The 23,285-nt window shown below is 34.0% G+C and overlaps 1 protein-coding gene across 4 annotated transcripts in view; it reads right to left on the bottom strand.

The window, feature by feature from the left end:
• Nucleotides 1-23,285, bottom strand: part of LOC147063849 (uncharacterized) — a 45,464-nt gene that overhangs the window by 3,559 nt on the left and 18,620 nt on the right. For all 4 annotated transcript variants that reach the window (XM_085958940.1, XM_085958939.1, XM_085958942.1 and 1 more), the window contains 3 exons: nt 22,079-22,204; nt 9,616-9,741; nt 3,299-3,478 (listed from right to left, as the gene is read on the bottom strand). In XM_085958940.1, the coding sequence (XP_085815066.1) occupies nt 3,299-3,478; nt 9,616-9,741; nt 22,079-22,204 (432 nt within the window). The remainder of the gene's footprint in view (nt 1-3,298; nt 3,479-9,615; nt 9,742-22,078; nt 22,205-23,285) is intronic.

Genomic DNA, 23,285 nt, shown 5'->3' on the forward strand with positions numbered 1-23,285 from the left:
TCATTTTTGGCGACATGGATGTAATTTCTCAAAAGATGGCAGCACTGGCGTGTAGTGTAGACTTCCCTCTCCAGATCAAGTGGTGAGCTGACTCGGTAGCTACTTCAGTGTGACCTTTGCATCCGTTTGAGTTGGACGCTCTGGTGTCAAATCCCGCCGCCTTCGAAGTGCGTTCAATCATTCGGTTTCTCAACCAGGAGGGAGTCCACCCTGTTGAAATCCATCATCGTCTTACATCCAATTATGGTAATGTGATGAACCAGCGTAATGTCAGGAAGTGGTGTACTGAGTTTTCGAGTGGTAGAACGAGTGTTCATGATGTGGAGGGGAGAGGAAGGTCTTCAATTGGTGACGTTTTGTTGAAGAAAATAAATGATAAAGTTCATGAAGATCGCCGTCTGACAGTCCGTGAGCTCCCAATTTTGATCCTAGACGTCAGTAAGTCTACCATACATACGATTTTGAGGGGAAAATTGGGGTATACAAAGGTGTGCTCGTTGGATGCCCAAAATGCTGATGGAAACTCATAAACAAAATCGTATGAAAAGCGCTTAGGTCTTTTTAAACCTTTTGGACTCATTCAAATGGGATGTTCTCCGTTATCCTACTCATAGCCCCGACCTGGTGCAATTTGGAGCCACTGGAGTTATTTCTATTTTTTTTTCTTTACTTTAAGAATCAACATTTGGCCGGCAAACGCTTCGAGACCGACGAGGACGTGGAGGAAAGGTGAGAACATTTTTGAGGAAGGTGGCGCCGTAGCTCTACGACAAGGGAATCAAGAACCTAATGTCATTGCTCACCAAGTTCATCAATCGTAACAGGGACGTCGAAAAATAGTGGGGATATGTACCTAAAATTGTATCCTTTTTTTATAAAAATAAAATTTTCATGATATTTAAAATAATAAAGGTCTTTAATTCATGAACAACCCTCGTACTTATTCAGAGTGTCTGACTCTTCAATTGCTCACAATGTTCCAGAAGTTTGTGCAGTTTTGATCGTTGGATTACAAGAATACATCAGAGTAAGTAATAACCTCTTTTTCTTCTTGGTCGTACACTCATGGTTGAGGATCGTGGCCACATTTGAATTTCATCATCCTTTGAGCGACGAAGACTTTCCATTCTTTTCGATCTTCCGCTTTTCTCAGGGCAGAATGAATGGTGCCCCCAGTCAGCTTTTCACTTGGTCGCTCCAGCGCGCAGACGCTCTTCCTCAGCTTTGCCTTTCTTGGAGGCCACCTAAAACCACTAGTCTCTCCAGGTTGTCCGGTCGGCGCCTGACAATATGTCCAAAAAACTGCAGAATTCTTCTCAGACATATCGTCGAGAGCCGTTCCTTTATCTTCAGTCTCTGGATGATTGAATGGTTCGTTCTGTGCTCCGTCCAAGAAATGCGAAGCATTCGGCGCCAACACCATATCTCAAAGGCATCAATTGCCTTCCGTTCCCTTGCCTTCGGGGTCCACGACTCGACTCCGTATAGAAATATCGAGAACACTAATGTTTGCACAAGCATCATTTTTGTGGCAATCGAAATTCCCCGATCCTTCCATATATAAGACGTGCCTTCGCATTTTTTGCAATCTGTGTGCGCCTTCTTATTTCCGCTTCACATCCGCCCTTTCCGCTGATGGTCAATCCCAGATATACAAACTCGTCGACTGTTTCTAGGTTTTGGAGTGTACTTGCTGTTGGTAGAAGGTTAGCCCGATCGACAACCATTAACTTGGACTTATTCCTATTAACCCAATGTTTACGGGCTCTTTTCATTAATTTTTTAATTAACGTGTTAATTTGCATTAGAAAAGCAATTAGCAAAAACACAATTTTGTGCGGCTCGTAAGCATTGGGTTAATAAGGAGGCCGTATTTGCGACTCTCTTCTTCAACCCGGTGTAGCAGCTCTGTGAGTTCTCTTTCTTCAGCAGCGATTAGTGTGATATCATCTGCGAATCTTAAGTTGTTAATTTTCTGGCCATTAATTGTTATTCCGCCTTGCCAATGATCTAGGGCTCTTCTTATATCTTTTGATAAGACAGGTACAGTATGATGGAACTCCCATTTCCAGAAGTACCTTCCACATACAGTTCCATCTTACGCAGTCGAATGTCTTCTGATAGTCAATGAAGCATAATATCATAGGGGTATTAAACTCTCTGCATTTTTCAATTAGTTGCCTGATGTTAATCCATTTGCCTCATCATCCTTTTCTGTATCTCTGTATAGGGCTTCACAATATGTTTTCCACCTTCCAGTAACCCAACTACATAAGCAGTGTGCCGTTCTCTTCCTCGATAGCCCAGTTCATTTTCTTGTAATCTGTGATTTCTTTGACTTTTTGGAAAAGATCCCGAGTTTCTACTCTGATAGCATGGGTTTCGATGTCTTCACATTTATTTCTGAGGAAAAGATTCTTGTCACGTCGACAGAGTCGCTGAACAACTTGTTTTGTTCAGAGTACCTTGCATGTTCTATAGTTGAATTAAGTCTCTTATTCCTAAGATCGGCTCTTGTTTATATGGCCTCCCATGTTTCATCAGATATCCAGATCTTGCGACGTTTTGGATGTTCCTTACTAACATCTTTATTTTGATAAAAATAATAATACAACACAAGAATATTAAATAGGTAGGCACACGCATACAATTATATTTAGGATCGGGTATTTTATGAAAATTAGCATCAGTAACAAAATATTAAGAATCAGAATGACTATTTAGTATTTTTTGGTTTCAGAACAATTAATATTTGGTACATAAAAAGATGAAAGTACATAAGTAATATAACAATTTATATGATTAAATAATACAATGATCTGTTAATTTAAACCTCCACTCTGCAGAGCCCCATATTATTAGGATCGGACATTGTCAAAAAAATACAAGATAAATAACAAGAGTAGGTTGAGTTTGAAGGTGATATAGGTAATCAATACTTAAAAATGTGTTTAAAAAAATCAAAGAAAATCACGTATTTCTACCTGTACCTACTGCTATAATTTTATTAAATTCATAGAATCCCTATTATTACAAATGCTAAAATTATGAAATGTCGATGTTTTACACCAATCAATTTAATATTACATAAACATAGGTACATCAATAATATGAAGTAATTAGATAATATGTGATATTCCAGTGAAAATTTGGTGGACTACTTGATCACCAAAATTGTCGTATTCGTCACGCTTGCGCCAATAGTTTTCTGTCTTAAAATGCACATTTCACGATTGTGAATACCTAATCACTGAAACTTTTTATCTCGACGTCCGTTTAGATATTCAGCTGTCCTTACCTTTTCTCTGGGCTGCAGTTGCAAATAAGTCATCAGTGCCTCTAGACGAGGCCCATCCTGAAGAAGTTTCTCATCAGGAGATTCCTCAGGAGGATCGTCACTCGTTTGTTGAATGTTTAATTTGCTCGTCACACCTGCCCCCTCCATCCCAACGTCGCTAATGCTGCCTGAGCTACAACCCTAAAACAATTACATTTTGGTATCAAATTAATTTTAATCAAAGCAGATTAGATGTCATAATAATATATTATATATGGATTAATTGAGTTAGCATTTACTTGGTAGAATTCCATTTTACAAGAAATGAAAATATTATAAATATTAAATTCTACAGGTTTTTAAATAGGTATCGACAAAACCTTTTAAAAACCTGTAGAATTTAATATTAATTATATTTTCATTTCTTATTATATATGGAGACTGCAATGTCAACATTATTTTCTATAAATTACAATTATTAACATGTGTCACTTGGTGGATATTTAAAATGTGAAGGGTGAATAACAAATTGTATTAGGTTTTTAATTATTTATAGTTCAATCTCGACGGTGGGTAAGTTTCCCACATTTTTCCAGTACATAATATAGAGAGGAATGGAACCAAGAATCAAAATCGACCCAACCTACTACATTTTGAAACAAGGAATATACACTGTATATACTGTGGTTGGAAAGCAACTACTATTATAATAATTAAGATTTTATGCGTGACTTTGTCCGACTGACTTTCTCTTATATATGCTTACATACAGCGCCAATAAAAAAACATTTAGGGATTATTAGACATATAATAATAGACACTTATTAATAAAATAATTTTAGTATCTTCCAAAAAATTATATTAAATAAATTATTATAAAACACGCAAATACACCCACACACATAAGACATTTCACTGATGACACAATTTTCATTTTTATAGCTCCTGCTAAGATCTGGATCAGTTAATTTTGGGTATCTTTTCAGTATTTCTTGATTTTTGACTCTCATTAGAGGGTCGAAGAGAGCTAGATATTCAACAAACTTCAAGAAATTACCATTATTGGTAGTATACAACTTTTCATTTGTTCCACGTAATGCCAGATTTTGTGTGCCAAGTACTCTGATCACAGCAATTAAACGTTCCAATATTTGTCGCCAATATTGCTCTTTTTCTTTGATTTGTTGGTTTAAATCATCAATAATTGTTGCGCCTTTCTACAAACGAAAATTAAGTCCTTTCCAGGTTTGATAGTTTTCCAAATGAAAACTATTCCTTCAATGCGAAGAGAGCGAGTTCCAATGTTTTTCCAGTCTTTTAAACCTATTGTTTGTAGACACGAAAAGTTTTTATCATTAAATAACTTGCAGCAAAAACAAAAGACCGCATCTTTCTTAATTGAATATATCAACCATGAACAGTATACATATTTCTTCACCAATGGGCAGTAACCTCTTGTAGTATATTGCAGAAAATAATTACAATGAACAGATAAAAACATCAAAATAAAATAAAACGTATTATTTGAAATTATTAAAATATGGAAATTAATTTGAGTTCTCCATTTATGCGCCCCCTTACGTTGTGTGCCCTAGGCAATTGCCTATCTCACATATATGGACGCGCCGGCCCTGCTTACACACTGTAGCCTGAAGTTTAGAAGGGATCTTTATTTAGCTACGTATTTTTTCGACTTATACGCGGCGTAAATGGAAACTCAGCCATTCTTGGTAGGATTGACTTGTGTGTCTGATAATTATCTTAAAAATCGAGAGCATCTGGTGTTTGTTCTCCCAAGGTGCAAAGCTAACTCGTCAAGTGCCAATTGGGAGAACAATAACAATGTTTAATCAAATATTATCAAATCGCTTCTAATATTGATATATTCCACTTACGTAAGGGTGACTTAGGTGGACGTTGTGTTATCAGTTTTTAAGATAGGGTCTATCAATCTATTTCAGTCTGTGTGCTTCCATGTACGTGTATTTTTATTCATTTTATTATTCACTCATATTAGCTTGTATTTTTATTTCAATATTGTTAAGACTTATTTCGTATGCCATGGCGTGAATGCTTTTAACCACTTGACTGTTTATCCCGAGTGTGACTCGGGCACGCGTTTACTTCGCACACTGACTAGCCCGAGTCTCAGTCGGGCGCTTTTTTTATCACCTTGACAGGAATGTTTATCACAAGCTACATTCGGGAAGATCGTATTTCAACTTGTCACACAGTTTATTATTTGTTTTGACTGGTATTTGAGTGATATATCAGCCATATGACATAATAAAAGCTTTATTTACTGCCGGGCAGAGCGGGCCTGATTAGTCAAGGACTTCATTGTTCATTCATAGTTATTTTTGTGTTAGGTATGTCGCATGTTATTGTAATTTGAATTTAGTTACTTTTGTTATTTTTGAGCACATTTTAGAAGTAAGTTTGTAAAAAATGAGTATATATTATCTATACTTATTAGCTTCATTTTAGTTACCAACCAATACCATCTACGGCGAATAAAGAAAGGCCTACTAGACGTGCAAAGTATGCTGCTCACATATGAATGAAAACGACAAACGAATACGGAAGGAGACGAGATTGTGTTGAGACGAGAGGGTTGTGTATTGAATTTTTAAAAATTTACCATAACAAAAAGACTTATTAAAATTATTTCCGTAAAATTTAAAACATAAACCTACATATCTGTTGTGATAAAATGTAGAAAAACATTCAAAAAATTTGACATTTTTCATAAAATTTTAAATATTGTAAAAAAGTGTTTAACTTAATGTGAAAAAAAGTAAAACAAACATAAAAATAAAATTTTTAATAAATTGTTTAAAAAATGTTTAAAAAATATCTGACAATTTTTAGACACTCTTTCTCACCAAAATATAACTGGGAAGTGGTTAATTTATAATTTCTCATGTTCATTATATATAAAATAAATAAATTTGAATTCGAATAAAAAAAATTGGAATTTCCCAATATATATCTCGGGAATAGACAATATGGATGAGAACCACTTTATGGTATAATCTCCAAAGTTCAGTGGAACTGAATAATTTTACAATTATTTACAAGAGTACAATCAGATATGCAAGCTATAACTTTATTTCTGTATATTATGTCGGATACTCAGGAATTGAGACCGCAAATCAGATGGTGTTTTTTTGAAATGCAGATTCGCGAAAGAGTTTGAAAGGTCAATGCTTAATTTTTCTGCAAATTCTCATATACTAAAACCGTTTGCAGGACACCAGGAACGTGAGTGAAGACAAAGAGTATTCAAGAGCGAGAAAAACGGGGTTTTCTCATCGCTTCTACCGTAGACTCTCGCACTTTTACAGGTACATTCATCATGTCCAGAGACTCCACACTTTCAGTCAAGCGATAAACACTTGCCTGCAGGTATAACGTGTTCACCTACGTGTAATTGCGAACTGTCGCATCTACAGTGTCTATCGAATGCGCATAGCACAACAGTCGATAGTGTCCATTTATGTCATACACGTGGGTCTAGGACGATTTGGCGCCGGGACAACTGGACGCCACGCAATTCGAAATTAAATAGACGTTAGGTACTTATAGGTACTTAAAAAAAAAAATTAATATTATTGATTATATTATGATTTAATAGTTGGTGAAAATTTAAATATGCATACGTAAATAATGATTTAATCGTGCATCGAAAAAAGAGTTTTTTATTTTATATAAAGCCTTAGGCATGGTAATTCTCAATACGCAATAAAAAAAACATTATGTTAAGAGTAAAATGAATTAAAACTACTAAGTAGTAGATACAAACTGATTAAAATTCCTCGTCTACGTTCTGTCTATGACAGTGCGGCGTCCAATTGTCCTGGCGTCCAGTTGTCCCATTCCCCATCCATGTTGTCTTGTCTTTTAGACATGCTGCACCAAAATATTAAAGCAAGCATTGACTGCCCCAGATATTTGCACCACTTTATGAGTGCCACGGGTTTTCAAGTGGCCACAGTTTTTACGACAGTTATTCGGGCGATGAACATAATCCTATGTAAATCATACACTAGAGTGAATTTAAACTTAAATCGCACCTGTACAAGTCCAATACGCTATCTATATGGTTACACCGCATGCATATTGAAGATAGTAATAAATGACCATGTACTTAATCTTGAATCTAAATTGTTCAAATGCTAATTTATTGTCAGTAAATGTAAAAGTATTGACAATAAGTTAGCATTTGAAACATTTAGATTCAAGATTAACTTAGTTAGTCACACTTCGCAATAAACATCACCCAGATTTGATAATTTATTTAGCTCGACTTAGTCAAAGGTGTCTTCACTGCAAACGTTTTAAACCAGTGCTGCGCAACCGGTGTGCCGCGAGACGATGCTAGGTGTGCCGCGGTGCATTGCTTCCAAAAAAAAACAGAAATAATTTTGTATATTATACAATTCTTACTTAATAGCCAAATTTGCGTTAATGGATGATAATATATTTGAGGACCTGCATGGACTTAATAAAACAATGCAAGGTCAGAATGAACATATATTGAAGTGCTCTGATAAATTAGAAGGATTTAAGACAAGGATCTCTAAAAATGTAAAATCTCTAAAAATCGTAAAATCTCTAAAAATATAAAAAAAGACCATCCACAAATATACATCGCCAGACATCTGTACAAAAAGGGTGACCCAAAAGACTGTAATAATTACAGAGGTATCACTCTCCTCAGCGTTCCCGGGAAGGTGTTAGCGCAGATTCTCCTGTACATGATTAGAAGTCTTAGATTGGTACGACCGCGTTACAAACATCAATATTGGGTCGTGACAGGGTGGAAGAAGAAGAACTAACAGATTTCTAAAAATATATAATAAAAGAGTACCTTATCCATTTATTGCCTAAACTTTGGATGCATGATGTATTGTATTACTACACTTTGCCATGTTGTCAAAATCTAATGGGATTTACGAATAAAGAACAATAAGCACAGACTGTATCAATAGCGTCACATGACAATTTGATAAACTTCAATAGTTAAATAATAACAACTGATATCTCATTTTTTTCATCCATTCTAACACCAATTAAAACTGTCTGCCTTCAGACGACTCCTCTGGAGCTCTAGACGACCTAACCTCCAACCTTCAGCCTATTAGTCAACTGGAATTGTAAATTCGCAAACACCGCTCCTGTTAGAGGCATCACCGTTAGAGGCTCCTGTTAGAGGCAGACCGCATCGGAGGATGTTTCGGCGAAATAAATTTAAGATAAATAAAAAGAATTCAGCCGAGAGCCGGTTAAGGGACGCTTTTGACCGACGGATAGGATGCGGATCGTAGATAAGAATGCGGATAGCAGAAAATGATAGGGTCAGTAACCAAGGCCATGGTGAAGAGGCTGAGTGGCCGGGGTTCTAGAAATTTGGCCGGCTCGGGTAGCAGCCCCTAATTCCGAGGTATTCGTTATTCAAGCAGTGCCCTTTGAGACGATGAATGGAAAGCCCAAGACACTCGTGGCGAATAAAAGTTACGGCGTAGTGAAATGGATTAAGTTGTAATTATTAGTAATAGATTCCTTTGTATAAGAGTGAACAATGTATAAAGAAGTGAAAAAGTGTATAATGTGAAAATATACATGAACATTAAAGAGGAAATTGCGAGTTTAATTCCTGGACCCTTCTCAAACATTAAGTTTGTGGCCACCTGGTGAGTGCATTTTATAGTGCCAAATCCTTGTTGCTACAAAAATGTTCCTCCTTGTAAAACTTTCGTTATATTAATATTAACTATGACGCAATATCTCACTTAAAATTTCAAAATATTGTAGTTTTTCACTTTTAGGGATTTCAGGGTTAAGCGAACCAGTTGAGAATCTCTGGTGTATACTACGTTAATTTGTACACGCTTTAAATTTCGAGCGCTGCATACAAGACAACGCATTTTAGGGGATTTAATCAACATGCGTGTTGAATTAACTAAAACCATGAATAAAATAAAGAAGTTGATATACTTCGAGGATCACACTAATTATTGCAAGTAGAGCTCTAAATAGAACGCGATACATGTGATAATCTTTTCGAATTTACCTTCGACGACAATAATTTATTGCAAAATGGCCAAAACGTCAACCATAAAAATTTAGGACGTTTAGGTGACACTCTCACAGACATGAAAAGTGGATATTAAGTTTGTGGGAAAATCACAACAATACTGGAAAGACAGTGACATTCACATCTATTTATTACCGCAAATAGTGAGACCTAACTCGAGCAATTGAGAACAAAAAAGTTTCCTAATATCCTTATTTTATTTGACGACAATCTAAAATCAATGTACAATTTTTAGTACCTGTTTAAAGTGAATTATGGCCAAACTACGTTTGATCTTGGCAAGTTTTGGATCGTGTGGTTTCAATTTCACTTCGTAGATCTCTAGCGCTTGACGATAGTGATCTTCCGCCTCTTCATATTTACCCTGAAAGATATATAAAATATTTATATTAAGGTGAGTTAGGGTAAGTGCGGCATAGAAATCGATTAGATGAACTTTGAGTGGATGGTGATTCTTAACGGATTGTAATATCTCTTTGAAATGTTTGTTGACTTCTAAACAATTTATCCCTTTTTCAATCACTATAATCATAACATTAAAATATTTAATGGTTAATCATAATTCAAACGTTCTCATGTAACAAGGCGAATAGACGCTCTTACCCCCCCAGTTGGGGTAAGAGCGTCTAGTTGCATTATCTCTCAAAATATTATCAATAAACGAAATATGATAACACAAGTATTATCGAATGTTTGAAGTACAACATTTTGATAGTTCATGCATGTAAATTTCATTAAGAAATATAATATATTTAATGAAATCAAAAAAGTTGGGTAAGTGCGGCATACTTAGTGCTAGGGATGTGACTGTGGTAAAATAAAAAGAACAAATATTTTTTTTGATATTTTATTTGCCGGAACGTTTTATGTGTAGGTACAACATAAAATTCTTATAAGTTGATTATTCCTTAATTGTAATACGAAAACACTTCGTATAAAATTTACCAAAATCGATAAAAATAGTTTTGAAAAATCACATGTCAAAGATTTGCATAAGTTACATACAACGTAAAATTGTTAAAAGTTACCTTCTTATTCATTAATTGTAATAGGAACACATATAAAATTTACCAAAATTGATAAAAATAGGTTTGAAAAATCACATGTCAAAGATTTGAAGTAGTTACATACAACGTAACATTTTTAACAGTTACTTATTCATTAATTGTAATAGGAACACATATAAAATTTACCAAAATCGAAAAAAATAGTTTTGAAAAATCACATGTCAAAAATTTTAATAAGTTAAATACAACGTAAAATCGTTAACAGTTACTTATTCATTAATTGTAATAGGAACACATATAAAATTTACCAAAATCGATAAAAATAGTTTTGAAAAATCACATGTCAAAAATTTGAATAAGTTACATACAACGTAAAATTGTTAAAAGTTGCCTCCTTATTCATTAATTGTAATAGGAACACATATAAAATTTACGAAAATTGATAAAAATATGTTTGAAAAATCACATGTCAAAGATTTGAATTAGTTACATACAACGTAAAATTGTTAACAGTTACTTATTCATTAATTGTAATAGGAACACATAAAATTTACCAAAATCGATAAAAATAGGTTTGAAAAATCACATGTCAAAGATTTGAATTAGTTACATACAACGTAAAATCGTTAACAGTTACTTATTCATTAATTGTAATAGGAACACATATAAAATTTACCAAAATCGATAAAAATAGTTTTGAAAAATCACATGTCAAAAATTTGAATAAGTTAAATACAACGTAAAATCGTTAACAGTTACTTATTCATTAATTGTAATAGGAACACATATAAAATTTAGCAAAATCGATAAAAATAGTTTTGAAAAATTACATGTCAAAGATTTGAATAAGTTACATACAACGAAAAATCGTTAACCGTTACTTATTCATTAATTGTAATAGGAACACATATAAAATTTAGCAAAATCGATAAAAATAGTTTTGAAAAATTACATGTCAAAGATTTGAATAAGTTACATACAACGAAAAATCGTTAACAGTTACTTATTCATTAATTGTAATAGGAACACATATAAAATTTAGCAAAATCGATAAAAATAGTTTTGAAAAATTACATGTCAAAGATTTGAATAAGTTACATACAACGAAAAATCGTTAACAGTTACTTATTCATTAATTGTAATAGGAACACATATAAAATTTAGCAAAATCGATAAAAATAGTTTTGAAAAATTACATGTCAAAGATTTGAATAAGTTACATACAACGAAAAATCGTTAACAGTTACTTATTCATTAATTGTAATAGGAACACATATAAAATTTAGCAAAATCGATAAAAATAGTTTTGAAAAATTACATGTCAAAGATTTGAATAAGTTACATACAACGAAAAATCGTTAACAGTTACTTATTCATTAATTGTAATAGGAACACATATAAAATTTAGCAAAATCGATAAAAATAGTTTTGAAAAATTACATGTCAAAGATTTGAATAAGTTACATACAACGAAAAATCGTTAACAGTTACTTATTCATTAATTGTAATAGGAACACATAAAATTTAGCAAAATCGATAAAAATAGTTTTGAAAAATTACATGTCAAAGATTTGAATAAGTTACATACAACGAAAAATCGTTAACAGTTACTTATTCATTAATTGTAATAGGAACACATATAAAATTATAATAATCGATATTTTTTTTTTAATCACATGTCAAAGATTTGAATTAGTAACTTAAGAATTATTTGTACCTAAGTATAATGATGACTTTTATATTTTACTTAATATATACTTTGTTTTTTTTACATCACTGAATGTTTAAAGTATTAAAGTTCATTTTAAATATAATTTCTCCCCTACGTCCAGTTGTAGGAGTTGGCAGTACTGAAATTATATCTTCGTCACCTATTTCATAAATGTCTTCTACTTTGGGGTATGAAAAAATATGACCATTTCCACGTGACTTTCTTACAAATTTGATTGTCGAATTATTTTCATCGAATTTTATAATTTGTCCGATAAAATGCTTGACGCTCTTTTTCGCAAGAAATTTAACCAATACCCATTTACCAATTTCTTTTTGGTTTAAATTTACTATTTCTTGTGACATACGTAACTCACTAGTAGTAGTGGAATTTAATTGAAAATCAGCATTGCATAATATATCAGTAACTTCATCCTCTATCATTTCAAAATTATAGTTATCTTCATCCAAATCTTCAAAAAGAATACCTTTATAAAAATCTTCAACGTTTTCATCCACAGAAGAGGATTTCCATTCAGATTCACTGTCATCTGATTCACTGGTCATTGGATGTTTTTTTGTGTTTCTGAAACTGTATTTTTTTCATTCTTCTTAGGTTTGTTTTTTGTTTGCTGTTTTCGAACATTGTTTGTTTTTGGACGATTTAACCCGGCACCTGCCTCAAAAATCGTATGACGCACCATAACTACGCATGAATTTCATTATCGTCTTTGTTCTATACTAAAAAAAGCAATAAAAAATATGTCACAGCTCCAGTCGAGAACCCAAAGCCATTAAGATAATTTCGACACACTAAAAAACCGTAATAAATCAGTTATAATATCAGAAACACTCGAACAAACGAATGCTATCCAAATTTGAAAGAACTTACCGAAGTCGCCATTTTGTAGCAAATAGTTAGAGCTCTGCGCGGTGTGTAATATTTCGACACTTGTGCATACGTTCCCACGAATCGAGCGTTACTAATTTTCAAGTGCATATCGATAAATCACATATTAATGTCTTCGGGTTGAGTCGTAAACAAATATAAAGGGGACCCTTTTAATATATTTAAACTACACAAACACTTCACTTATTGAATATTATTGATAAATTAACACGAACTCACATATTAAAAAAAAAAACAAATACAATAATAAACCTATTTTAAAATTCTTTAGATGTGTGATATATTTTAAAGCAAGGTGACAGACATAACGCAACATCACACGTTGGGCACATATAGCGAGAGAGTTTTGTTTTTTTCGGATTTTTTTTAGAATTCCCGCATACGAAACATCTTCTTCTAGGCTTATCGGTATTTTGTGTCGGTAAAATGTATTCTGGCAAATGTCCCGTTGCACTTTTGGGCAATAATCGTACGGGATTATCGCTAGTTGACGCTGTCGGCTTTGGCAGGGGTGCATTTGAAATTCTCACACAATATTTGTCCGCTAGTTGTTTTATTACACAGAGTTGAAAATCGCCCAATGTTTTTTTGTCAGATTTAATAAATTTATATAAATAAAAAGCATTTAATAAATATAAGTCGATCATGTGGAATGCGACCTTTTTATACCACTTGATCGATTTTCTCATACACGACAAGTTGCTAAGCATCATGTCGGACTTATCTACCGTACCCATATTTTTGTTATAATCTATAACACATTTTGGTTTTTCAATGTTTTCGCCAGTTCTATAGTTCACTTTTCCCGTTGGTCCAAATGATGCATCGTGGAGGGTGGATAGCATGTGAACATCCCTCCTATCGTGCCATTTCAGAGCCAAAAGTGGACTATTGTACTTAGCCTCGGTATCTCCCTTTTTCAGTTTGCTGAACTCTGGCATATCTTTACGATTTTTTCTCACTGTACCGCAAGCATTCGTTTTGTGAGAGTGAAGGTATTTAAAGAGCGCCGGACTCGAATACCAGTTATCACACCATAAGGTGTGACCTTTCCCGATATAGTCTTTCATTAGCGTTGTCACTAACGCACCGGAAATACCGAGATTTTCATTGTCTTGTATGTCAGTCCCTTCCCCACAATAAATTATAAAGTCAATAATATATCCTGTCATTACGTCACACATCACAAACATTTTTATTCCAAATCGATGTCTTTTGGAAGGAATGAATTGTTTAAAAATTAATCTACCCTTAAACACGATTATGCTCTCATCTATGCAAAGATTCTGATACGGTATCATCGTTTCCCTAAAAATTGTTCTTGTGTGTTCTAACAGTAATCTAATTTTAGCTAGTCTATCATTTGAGGCGGTCACACTAGGATCAGAAAAATGAAGCATTTGTAAAATAAGTTGGTATCGATTTCTAGCCATTATTTTCCCAAAAATGTCTGCATGCAGGTAAGGATCGGTACTCCAATGTTCCTCTATCGACGTGTGCTTATTTCGAGTCATCAGCATTGATACGGCAAAAAATGTATACAACTCCGGCACTGACGTGTCTGTCCAATTGTGTGACCGCGATTTCGGTCCGAGGTCTCCCGCACTGTACGAATGGTTAAAAAATGTATTCGTTTGGTTCACTATTTCCGACATTATATTTTTATTCAAAAAATGTTCAAAGAAAAGACATTCGGGAGAGGATTCGTCCAAGTCGTTCGATGTCACGCCAGATCGACAATCATTGAATTCGTGAACTATTGGAATATACGGACCAGTTCTCCATGACCGCAAAAATTCAATTGGCTCGTCAGAGTCCGTATCGTCAACATCATGATCAGTCTCATGTTGTTCCAATTCCTCTTCCGACATGTCATAATCTGAGTCCAATTCCTCATTAGTACGCACATTTTCTTCCTCCATATTTACGCACTATAAAACTATGAAATGTTTTTAAAATGTTTAACTACAGTATTAAGAAACGCCAAATCACAGAAACCATTAAACTCACACACCATAGTTATTGATATCAGTATTAATTTTCACATTCACTAAAATGGGACACGGTAGACAGTACAAAAAGTATTTTAAAAATCGCGATAAAATAAAATCATACGTTCAATAGTTAATCATGCCAGTTTTAATGTGATAAGTACACCAGACAGCAAAAAAAGTATTTATCAACGATTGCGGTAAATATTCAACTTGTATGCGATAAATACAATCCCGCGCAATGGCCCGCTCGGTTGAAAGTCTGTCGTATACTGCGCAGACGCGGCGCGCAGTTCAAACTGATTTCTGTCGACCGGCAAAACTTGGCCGTACGAATTGGTTCGAAACTTTGGTGATTATTTTATATTTAGAACCAATGCTTTTAAAATATGTCATAGGTGGCAGGAGAAGGACAAATCAGGCCAAATTTACGTGAAAAAATCAGTCCCGTATGATAAATATGGACGCGGTGGCATCGATTTATACACATGCGCATTGCGAATTTGGCCGATTTGTACAAGGTGTGTGACATCGGCGCCGGCCGGGTTAACACATCATCATAAGTTATTACTTCAGCTCCATGGGCCATCTTTGATTTCTTTAATTTTATAGGTTCGTCACGTTTTATAGTCTGTAACAATAGTTTTTCAAAGGAATGTCCCTCTATGTTGATATTTCCTGTTGGAGGTTTTATTATTTTACAGTCCAAAATTTTTATTAATTTGGTGGACTTAATTAATTCTTGAGAAGTAGATGCAAGTGTTTCCGAAGATTGGTTCATGGCAAAGGTCTGATCGATAGATTGCTCATAATCTATTGGTGCCGCTGAATTATTTGTGCTCTCATTTTTCTTTCGGTGAGTTTCCCAACGTTGTAAGGTTAATGGGTCAAATTTATCGTTACTTATTACATTTCGGTTAAAAGGATGAATCCCTCCCTTTTTGAAACCATTTCTTATAACTTCAGAGTCAACTTTTGTCCAGGTTTCCCTAATAATTTTCGAAAATTCATTTTTCATGAGATTTGTGACCATCAAAAATCAACAACGTATCTATTATAGATGTATCTATTCCTTTTACAAAATGATTTTTGAAATAATTTTCAAAAACTGCAGACTCCATCCATCCATTTTTGGTTGCAGCATATCTTGTGCCAGAATTTTGGGTTTTATCAGTCCATTCATCCCATACATACTTCCCCTTAAATACGATCAAGGGGGAAATTTTATCGCCTTTCGCATTGCATCCTAATAATACTGTCGTATTCTCTTTTCCTGCAGAACTGATCGTCCTTGTGGAAGGAAATCCAATTTCACCCAGAACTTTGGTTCTACTTGGGTCTTTTGAAAAACTAGTTTCATCAATATTATATATATTTTCTGGTCTATTTTGAAGGCACAGGTTTGTAAGTATGTCTTCAAGTAGATCATAGTATTCGTTGATAATAAAGGGATCACAAATTTTCTTCCTTGCATATTCGACGGCTTGAGGCTTTTTTATGGAAAATTTGTGTCTTTTACAAAATGCTCTGTACCAATCTTGGCCGGGAATTCCATTTTTGAATGGTGTTTTCAAATTATTTTTTACAACATATTGCGAAACTAGTTCAATAACTTCTTTTTTCGTTAAAGCAAATCCATATTTCTCCATAACGTGTAAATTCTCTGCAATTTTTCCTTCAATTTCATGTGATAGAGCTGTTGTTCGTCCCATAGTTTTTGACTTTTCACCTCGCCTCCCAATTACCTGAGACATAATGGTCATCCTCGGTATTTTATATTGTTTGGAAGCTTGGTAACCACTTATACGACCACTTTTTACTTCTTCAACTGCTTCAAAGAGTTCGTCCTTTGTATAAGAAGCAGCCCTGTTTGTCTTCCGAACATAATTTCTTGGCATTTTGGAATCTGAAACAAATTATTCTCCAATTTAACTAAAATATTGATAAAAGTGAATTTGTCAATATAAAATATAGTGACTATATGCGAAATTAAATTAATTTATTACATGTCGAGGAAATCAATGTGATAAAAAATATCTCCGCCCCACAAAATAAATAAATAAAATGTATATTACCACTGAAATCGGTTATGTACGTTATTACTTATAGTATTGTACGTAGGTATAGGCTAGAATTTGAAATAAATAATAAGTACTAAATAAAATGAGGCGTAGAGTTACAAAACCCGCTCTGGGCCATTTAAAAAAAATAGTTTTAAAATTGTATCATTCGTTAATATGAATGACAATGAATTTTAATTCAATTACCTATGTTTATTAATATATCGTACTTGTAATAACTTACTAGTAATAACGATACATAGTTAACAATGCTGTGCTATCTTGTAGAAATTCCATTATTTTTATAATACATTTTTACAATAAATTTAAAAAATCCCACTATTACCTATTTGTATATAAAAAGTAGACTTTTATTTGTCGTATTTGGTTTTCTGAATTTAATACTATAAAATAACTAATATACCTAAGTAGATTTTAAATAATATTGCTTCAAAATATTATCATTTTATTTTTACATTTAATAAATAGGTTGGTAAGTAAGGTAGGTTTCCCACATTCATGGAATTTGAGTGACATGTAATGGGGTGATTAGTTATTTAAAGGCAGGTACTTAATTCCTCTGGGTTTTTTCATTTATGCTATTGATATTATTAAATGTGTTATTGTTATTCTAAATAAATAATAATGCTTTGTATCAACACAAAGCATTTTATTTCCAAGAAAAGTACATACCTACCACTATTTTTAAAAAATATTACATTTCAATATAACAGCTAAATATGTAGGTGCAATGTGAAAATTATACAGCTGCCAGTAGGTAAGAATGGCTACAAAATATTTTCTAGATAAAGTAAATTCTAAAATATATTACATAGGTACTTAATTAAAATAAATACGGACCTGTTGCACGGGATGGTGTGATGAGGGGTAGGTGATGAATAAAATCAGAAGGTTTTGATGCGTATAAAAGTAATTCCCCAAATTTATTATCCCTTAACACAAATTACAAATTCAATTTACAGCTTGAATAATACAAAGTTTATAAATTAGATTACGACGATAGTGTTTGTGATAAAAGTTATTTTAACGTTGAAGCGAGAAGCGTGTTATTAAGACGAGCGAATTTAAGGTACTGAGTTCTTGTTGGATTGCCACGTCTGTTTTTATATTGAAAGTAGACAAAGGAAATGCTATCCGTGGCGTGGGTAAGTTATTGCTGTTTTCGTTCCCACACTGCGGATCGCTTCCTGGAATTTTGTCTGCGAAATTTGATTAAGGTACAAACCAGTGGCGAAGGGTGGAGGTAGGCTGTTAAGATCCGCCATAAATAGTGCACATTAAACTTTTTCAGACATACATATTTGTTTTCATTGAAATAAGACTACAATTTACAGATAATGTTGGTTAGATTTTAAAATTCAATTAAACCCCGAGAAACCAAGCCATAATAGATAATAGCCAAAAAATACATGTATATCTATAAAATATCTTAAATTATGCAATTAAATCATACATAACTTTGAGTATTTTATAGATACAATAATATTTTTTATTTATTATAGTTTGGTTTACGCAGGGCTTAATGAATTAAAAAAATGACCCAACAATATGTGTAACATGTAGTTTTAATCCAACGAAAACAAATAACTAAGATTGAAAAATTGTGCACAATTATGTCGTATTGCCCAAATTAGACCAAATCTATTATGGTTTCGTTTAGGCAGGGCTTGATTGATTTTTAAAAATTAACTAACACCATCTGTAAATTGTAGTCTTAATTCAATAAAAACAAATACATATGACTAACATAGCTTAGTGTGCACCATTTATAGCGAATCTTAACAGCCTACCTCCACCCTTCGCCACTGGTACAAACGTTATCAATCCAACAATGGATTTCTCACGACACAAAGACAGGAATGCACTGTTTACTGGTTCATTCCTGTGGTGCGACAAATGACATCCGACACGTGAGTATTTCTTCGGCCGGTGGAAGACGATCATATATCAGTTCGCACGGCCGTGTTTTGCTGATTATTAAAACATTAAATAAAATATTAAAATATTGTGATTATTAAAATGTTGTAATCTTTAGGTTTTCTTAACTGTCTTAACTGCTATTTACACATTTCACTGGTCTGCGGACTCCTTCCACCCTCAGACCTCTACTGAACTATCATCTCCTGTTGACAATGTACCATTGTGCACCAAACAGCGCTCTTTTTAAAAAAATTCCGCGTCGAACGCCGCTTATTAATATCCCCAAAACAGTTTTTCGTGATTTACTCAAAACTCAAAAAAGTCTCTGGAGCGGGTTTAGTAACTCTACGCCTCAAATTAGAAGTTGTGAAAAAATGCTACACATTAGTTACAAAAATTGATATTTTATGATTGCATGGCACATCACTAGCTAAAACTTATCCATCCAAAAATATAACAGTGCATGGGGGAAGAGCGTCGGACGCTCTTAACCCAATGATATTTTTTGGCGAGGGAAGTGTGTCTAGTATAATAAAACATAACCATTGGCAATAATCGCAAATATTAAATTTAGACAACAAAATATCATTTAAGATAAAGGTACTTACCAAAAATCACTTGTTTAGGACGAAAGATTGTCGAGATACAGATCGATTAAAAAAACGTGTCGATCTCGGCCGTTGACTTCAAATAACTGACAATATTTGAAATGTCATACTGACCTTAAACAATGCTATTATACTGCTATCTTTGGATGGTGTGTGTGTATTTACATGTGTAATAGATACCCACAGATGTCACAACTTATATTTAAAACAGTAAAAAGTTATTGACTATAGACGCTCTTACCCCGTAGACGCACTTACCCTAACTCACCTTATATTAATTGTAGAATTCTTTGAATACAATAAATGAAAAAGAATGGACCTTGAGACAATAATATTATATTAAAACTCTTTCAGTGCTAACCACGCGCCTGGTTTGGAGTACTTGGTCATTAGATATATTAATTAATATGATATTTAAATGTGGTAATTAAAAAGTAAGTATCTGGTCAGCAGTCAATGTATTAAACAGTAAAAAATACATAAATCATGGCAAATATAGAATAACTAGCCGGATCACTCGGCGCTGCCCAGGAGTTTAATATTTGAAAATAAAAATTCTAAATTTAACAGGTAGAGTGCCAAAGGATTGAATTTAAAAAAGTAAAAAAATATAATATTAGAGAATTTTATTTTTAACATATAGTATAATTCGATAGTATAAGCGATTCAAGGCCTTTTTCCGCAAAAACCGTAAAACTGTCCCTGGGGTGCGATGGGTTAAATCTGAAATTCGAGACCCCAACCACGCACTCCGGCTCGTTGGCCTCCGTCTACTATCCAAATTTTGTCAAAATCCGACTCATTGTCCGTGAGTGAAGCATTCCGATCTAATGTGGATTGGTATAAAGAAAAACTGACGTGTCGGTACATACAAACATCCAAATATATTTTCGAAATAATAGTATAGATTAACTGATTTTTTTATTATTTAACAAATAATTCACCAAAATTGAAAATCTAACATTCTGACACAATGGCCATAGTTTGAAAAGATATCAAACATATCTTCATCGGCCATATATGGACACCTCACAGCACCTCCAAGAATTCCTGTCGCTCGCCAGTGTTCTTGCGTCATACAAATTATTATGTATCAGGCGCACACACAAAAAAATCACCGCAATCTCTGACATCGCCGCCACCTGAATATGGATGCCTATTTTAAGGACTAACACTTCTAAGTACGGTTCTGCATGGCACTCTGTGACATTACAAACAATAACTTTGTATTGACTATTATTTCATTTTTAGGTGAAACTCTCACACAGACATGTTAAGAAAGCAGGACTATTCTAACCTATCACTAAACTCCAATCAAAAAGTGATGATTAATGTGCTGTATCGTATTCGAACAGTTAATTATCTCAGGATGTGAACCGTCAGGAGTGATGATTTCAATACGGCCTCTCATGACTGTGTTGACGCTCAGACACATGACACTGCAATTTACGTGCGTCGACGCAGGTCTTACTTGATTCCCACTGCATCCTATTAAAATCTTCAATAAGATTACACAAAATTAAATCGCAGATTCTTCATAACAAAAGATAACAGATAATCTTCACCGAAAAGTTATATTAGTCGAGTTCCTCCCGTCATTTTATTCTCTTTTAATTTCGTTAAATGTGCCACTCCGAAGCAATGCATGCGAACCTTAATCTTAATATTAATTATTAGGTAAGTGACTAACAGATTTCTAAAAATATATAATAAAAGAGTACCTTATCCATTTATTACCTAAACTTTGGATGCATGGTATATCGTATTACTACACTTTGCCATGTTGTCAAAATCTAATGTTTTTTACAAATAAAGAACAATAAGCACACACTGTATCAATAGCGTGCATTTTATAGAGTGCGTTTTAAAGTGTCAATCGCTTGTTGCTACAAAAATGTTCCTCCCTCGTAAAACTTTTGTTATATTAATATTAACTATGACGCAAAATCTTACTTAAAATTTCAAAATATTGTAGTTTTTCACTTTTAGGGATTTAAAGGTTCCGCGAACCAGTTGAGAATCTCTGGTGTATACTACGTTAATTTTTACACGCTTTAAATTTCGAGCGCTGCATACAAGACCGCATTTTAGGAGATTTCGTCAACATGCATGTTGGATTGAATAAAATAAAGAAGTTGATATGCTTCGAGGATCACACTTATTGCAAGTAGGGCTCTAAATAGAACGCGATACATGTGATAGTCTTCTCGATTTCACCTTCGACGACAATAGTTTATTGCAAAATGGCCAAGATTTCGACCTTAAAAATTTAGGATGTTTAGGTGAAACTCTCACACAGACGTGAAAAGTGGATATTAATTTTGTGGGAAAATCATAACAATACTGCAAAGACGGGGTCATTCATATATGTCCGCAACTAGTGAGACCTAACTCGAGCAATTGAGAATGAAAAAGTTTCCTAATATCCTTATTTTACGACAATCTAGGACCAATGCACAATAAATTGTTAATACCTGTTGATGGTAAGTTATGGCCAAACTATGTTTGATGTCTGCGAGTTTTGGATCGTCTGGTTTCAATTTCACTTCGTTGATCTCTAGTGCTTGTCGTTTGTAGCGTACCGCCTCTTCATATTTACCCTTAAAGATGTTTAAAACATTTGGATTATGTTAACTGTAGAATTTTTTGAATACATTAAATGAGAAAGAATGGACTTAGAGACAATAATATATTAAACTATTATAAAATACATAAATCATGGCAAATATAGAATAATTAACTGATTTTTTTTATTATTAAACGAATAATTCACCAAAATTGAGAAGGTAACATTCTGACACAATGACCATAAATTGAAAAGATATCAAATATATCTTCATCGGCCATATATGGACACCTCGAAGCACCTCTAAGAATTCCTGTCGTCCGCCAGTGTTCTTGCGTCATACAAATTATTATGTATCAGGCACACACAAAAAAATCACCGCAATCTGACATTGCCGCCACCTGAATCATCATCATCATCAGCCTGAATCTATCCACTGCTGGATGAAGGCCTCTTCAAGCTGCTTCCACTTCTCTCCGTCCTGTGCATTGCGTTGCCACGTACTTCCGCAGAACTTTATCATTTCATCAATCCAGCGGCCTCTAGGTCTACCATGCGGACGTTTTGTACTTCTTGGATACTACTGGATGACTAGATTTGTCCAACGATTGTCTCTTCTTCGAGCTATGTGTCCAGCCCATCTCCATTTAAGGCTTTTAATAAACTCTATTACATCGCAAACCCTTGTCTGCTTCCTTATCCACTCATTTCTCTTTTTGTCCTTTCGCGTTATGCCCAGTATGCACCTCTCCATACCACATTGTGCTACTCTAAGTTTCTGGATCTCTCTTTTACTTAGGGTCCATGTTTCACACGCATTTGCGATCACAGGAAGCACACACTGGTTGAACACTTTGCGCTTTAGGCACAGTGGAAGGTCACTTTTGAAGATATTATTCAGGCGGCCAAAAGCACTCCAGCCTAGCTTTACTCTGCGAACAATTTCATCAAATATACATCCATCTATAGACACTTGTTGTCCCAGATAGATGTAGCTTTTCACCTGTTCGAGCTGAGTGCCATTGATGAGGATCTCTTTTTGGCCCGCAAAGCAGTTGAACATGACTTTCGTCTCTGTTACATTTATTTTCAAACCTACTTTGTTGCTTACTTCA

The sequence above is a fragment of the Rhyacophila brunnea genome, unplaced genomic scaffold (genome assembly GCF_057557595.1).
Source record: "Rhyacophila brunnea isolate RB1 unplaced genomic scaffold, BYU_Rbru_1.0 scaffold_8, whole genome shotgun sequence".
Lineage (NCBI taxonomy): Eukaryota > Metazoa > Arthropoda > Insecta > Trichoptera > Rhyacophilidae > Rhyacophila > Rhyacophila brunnea.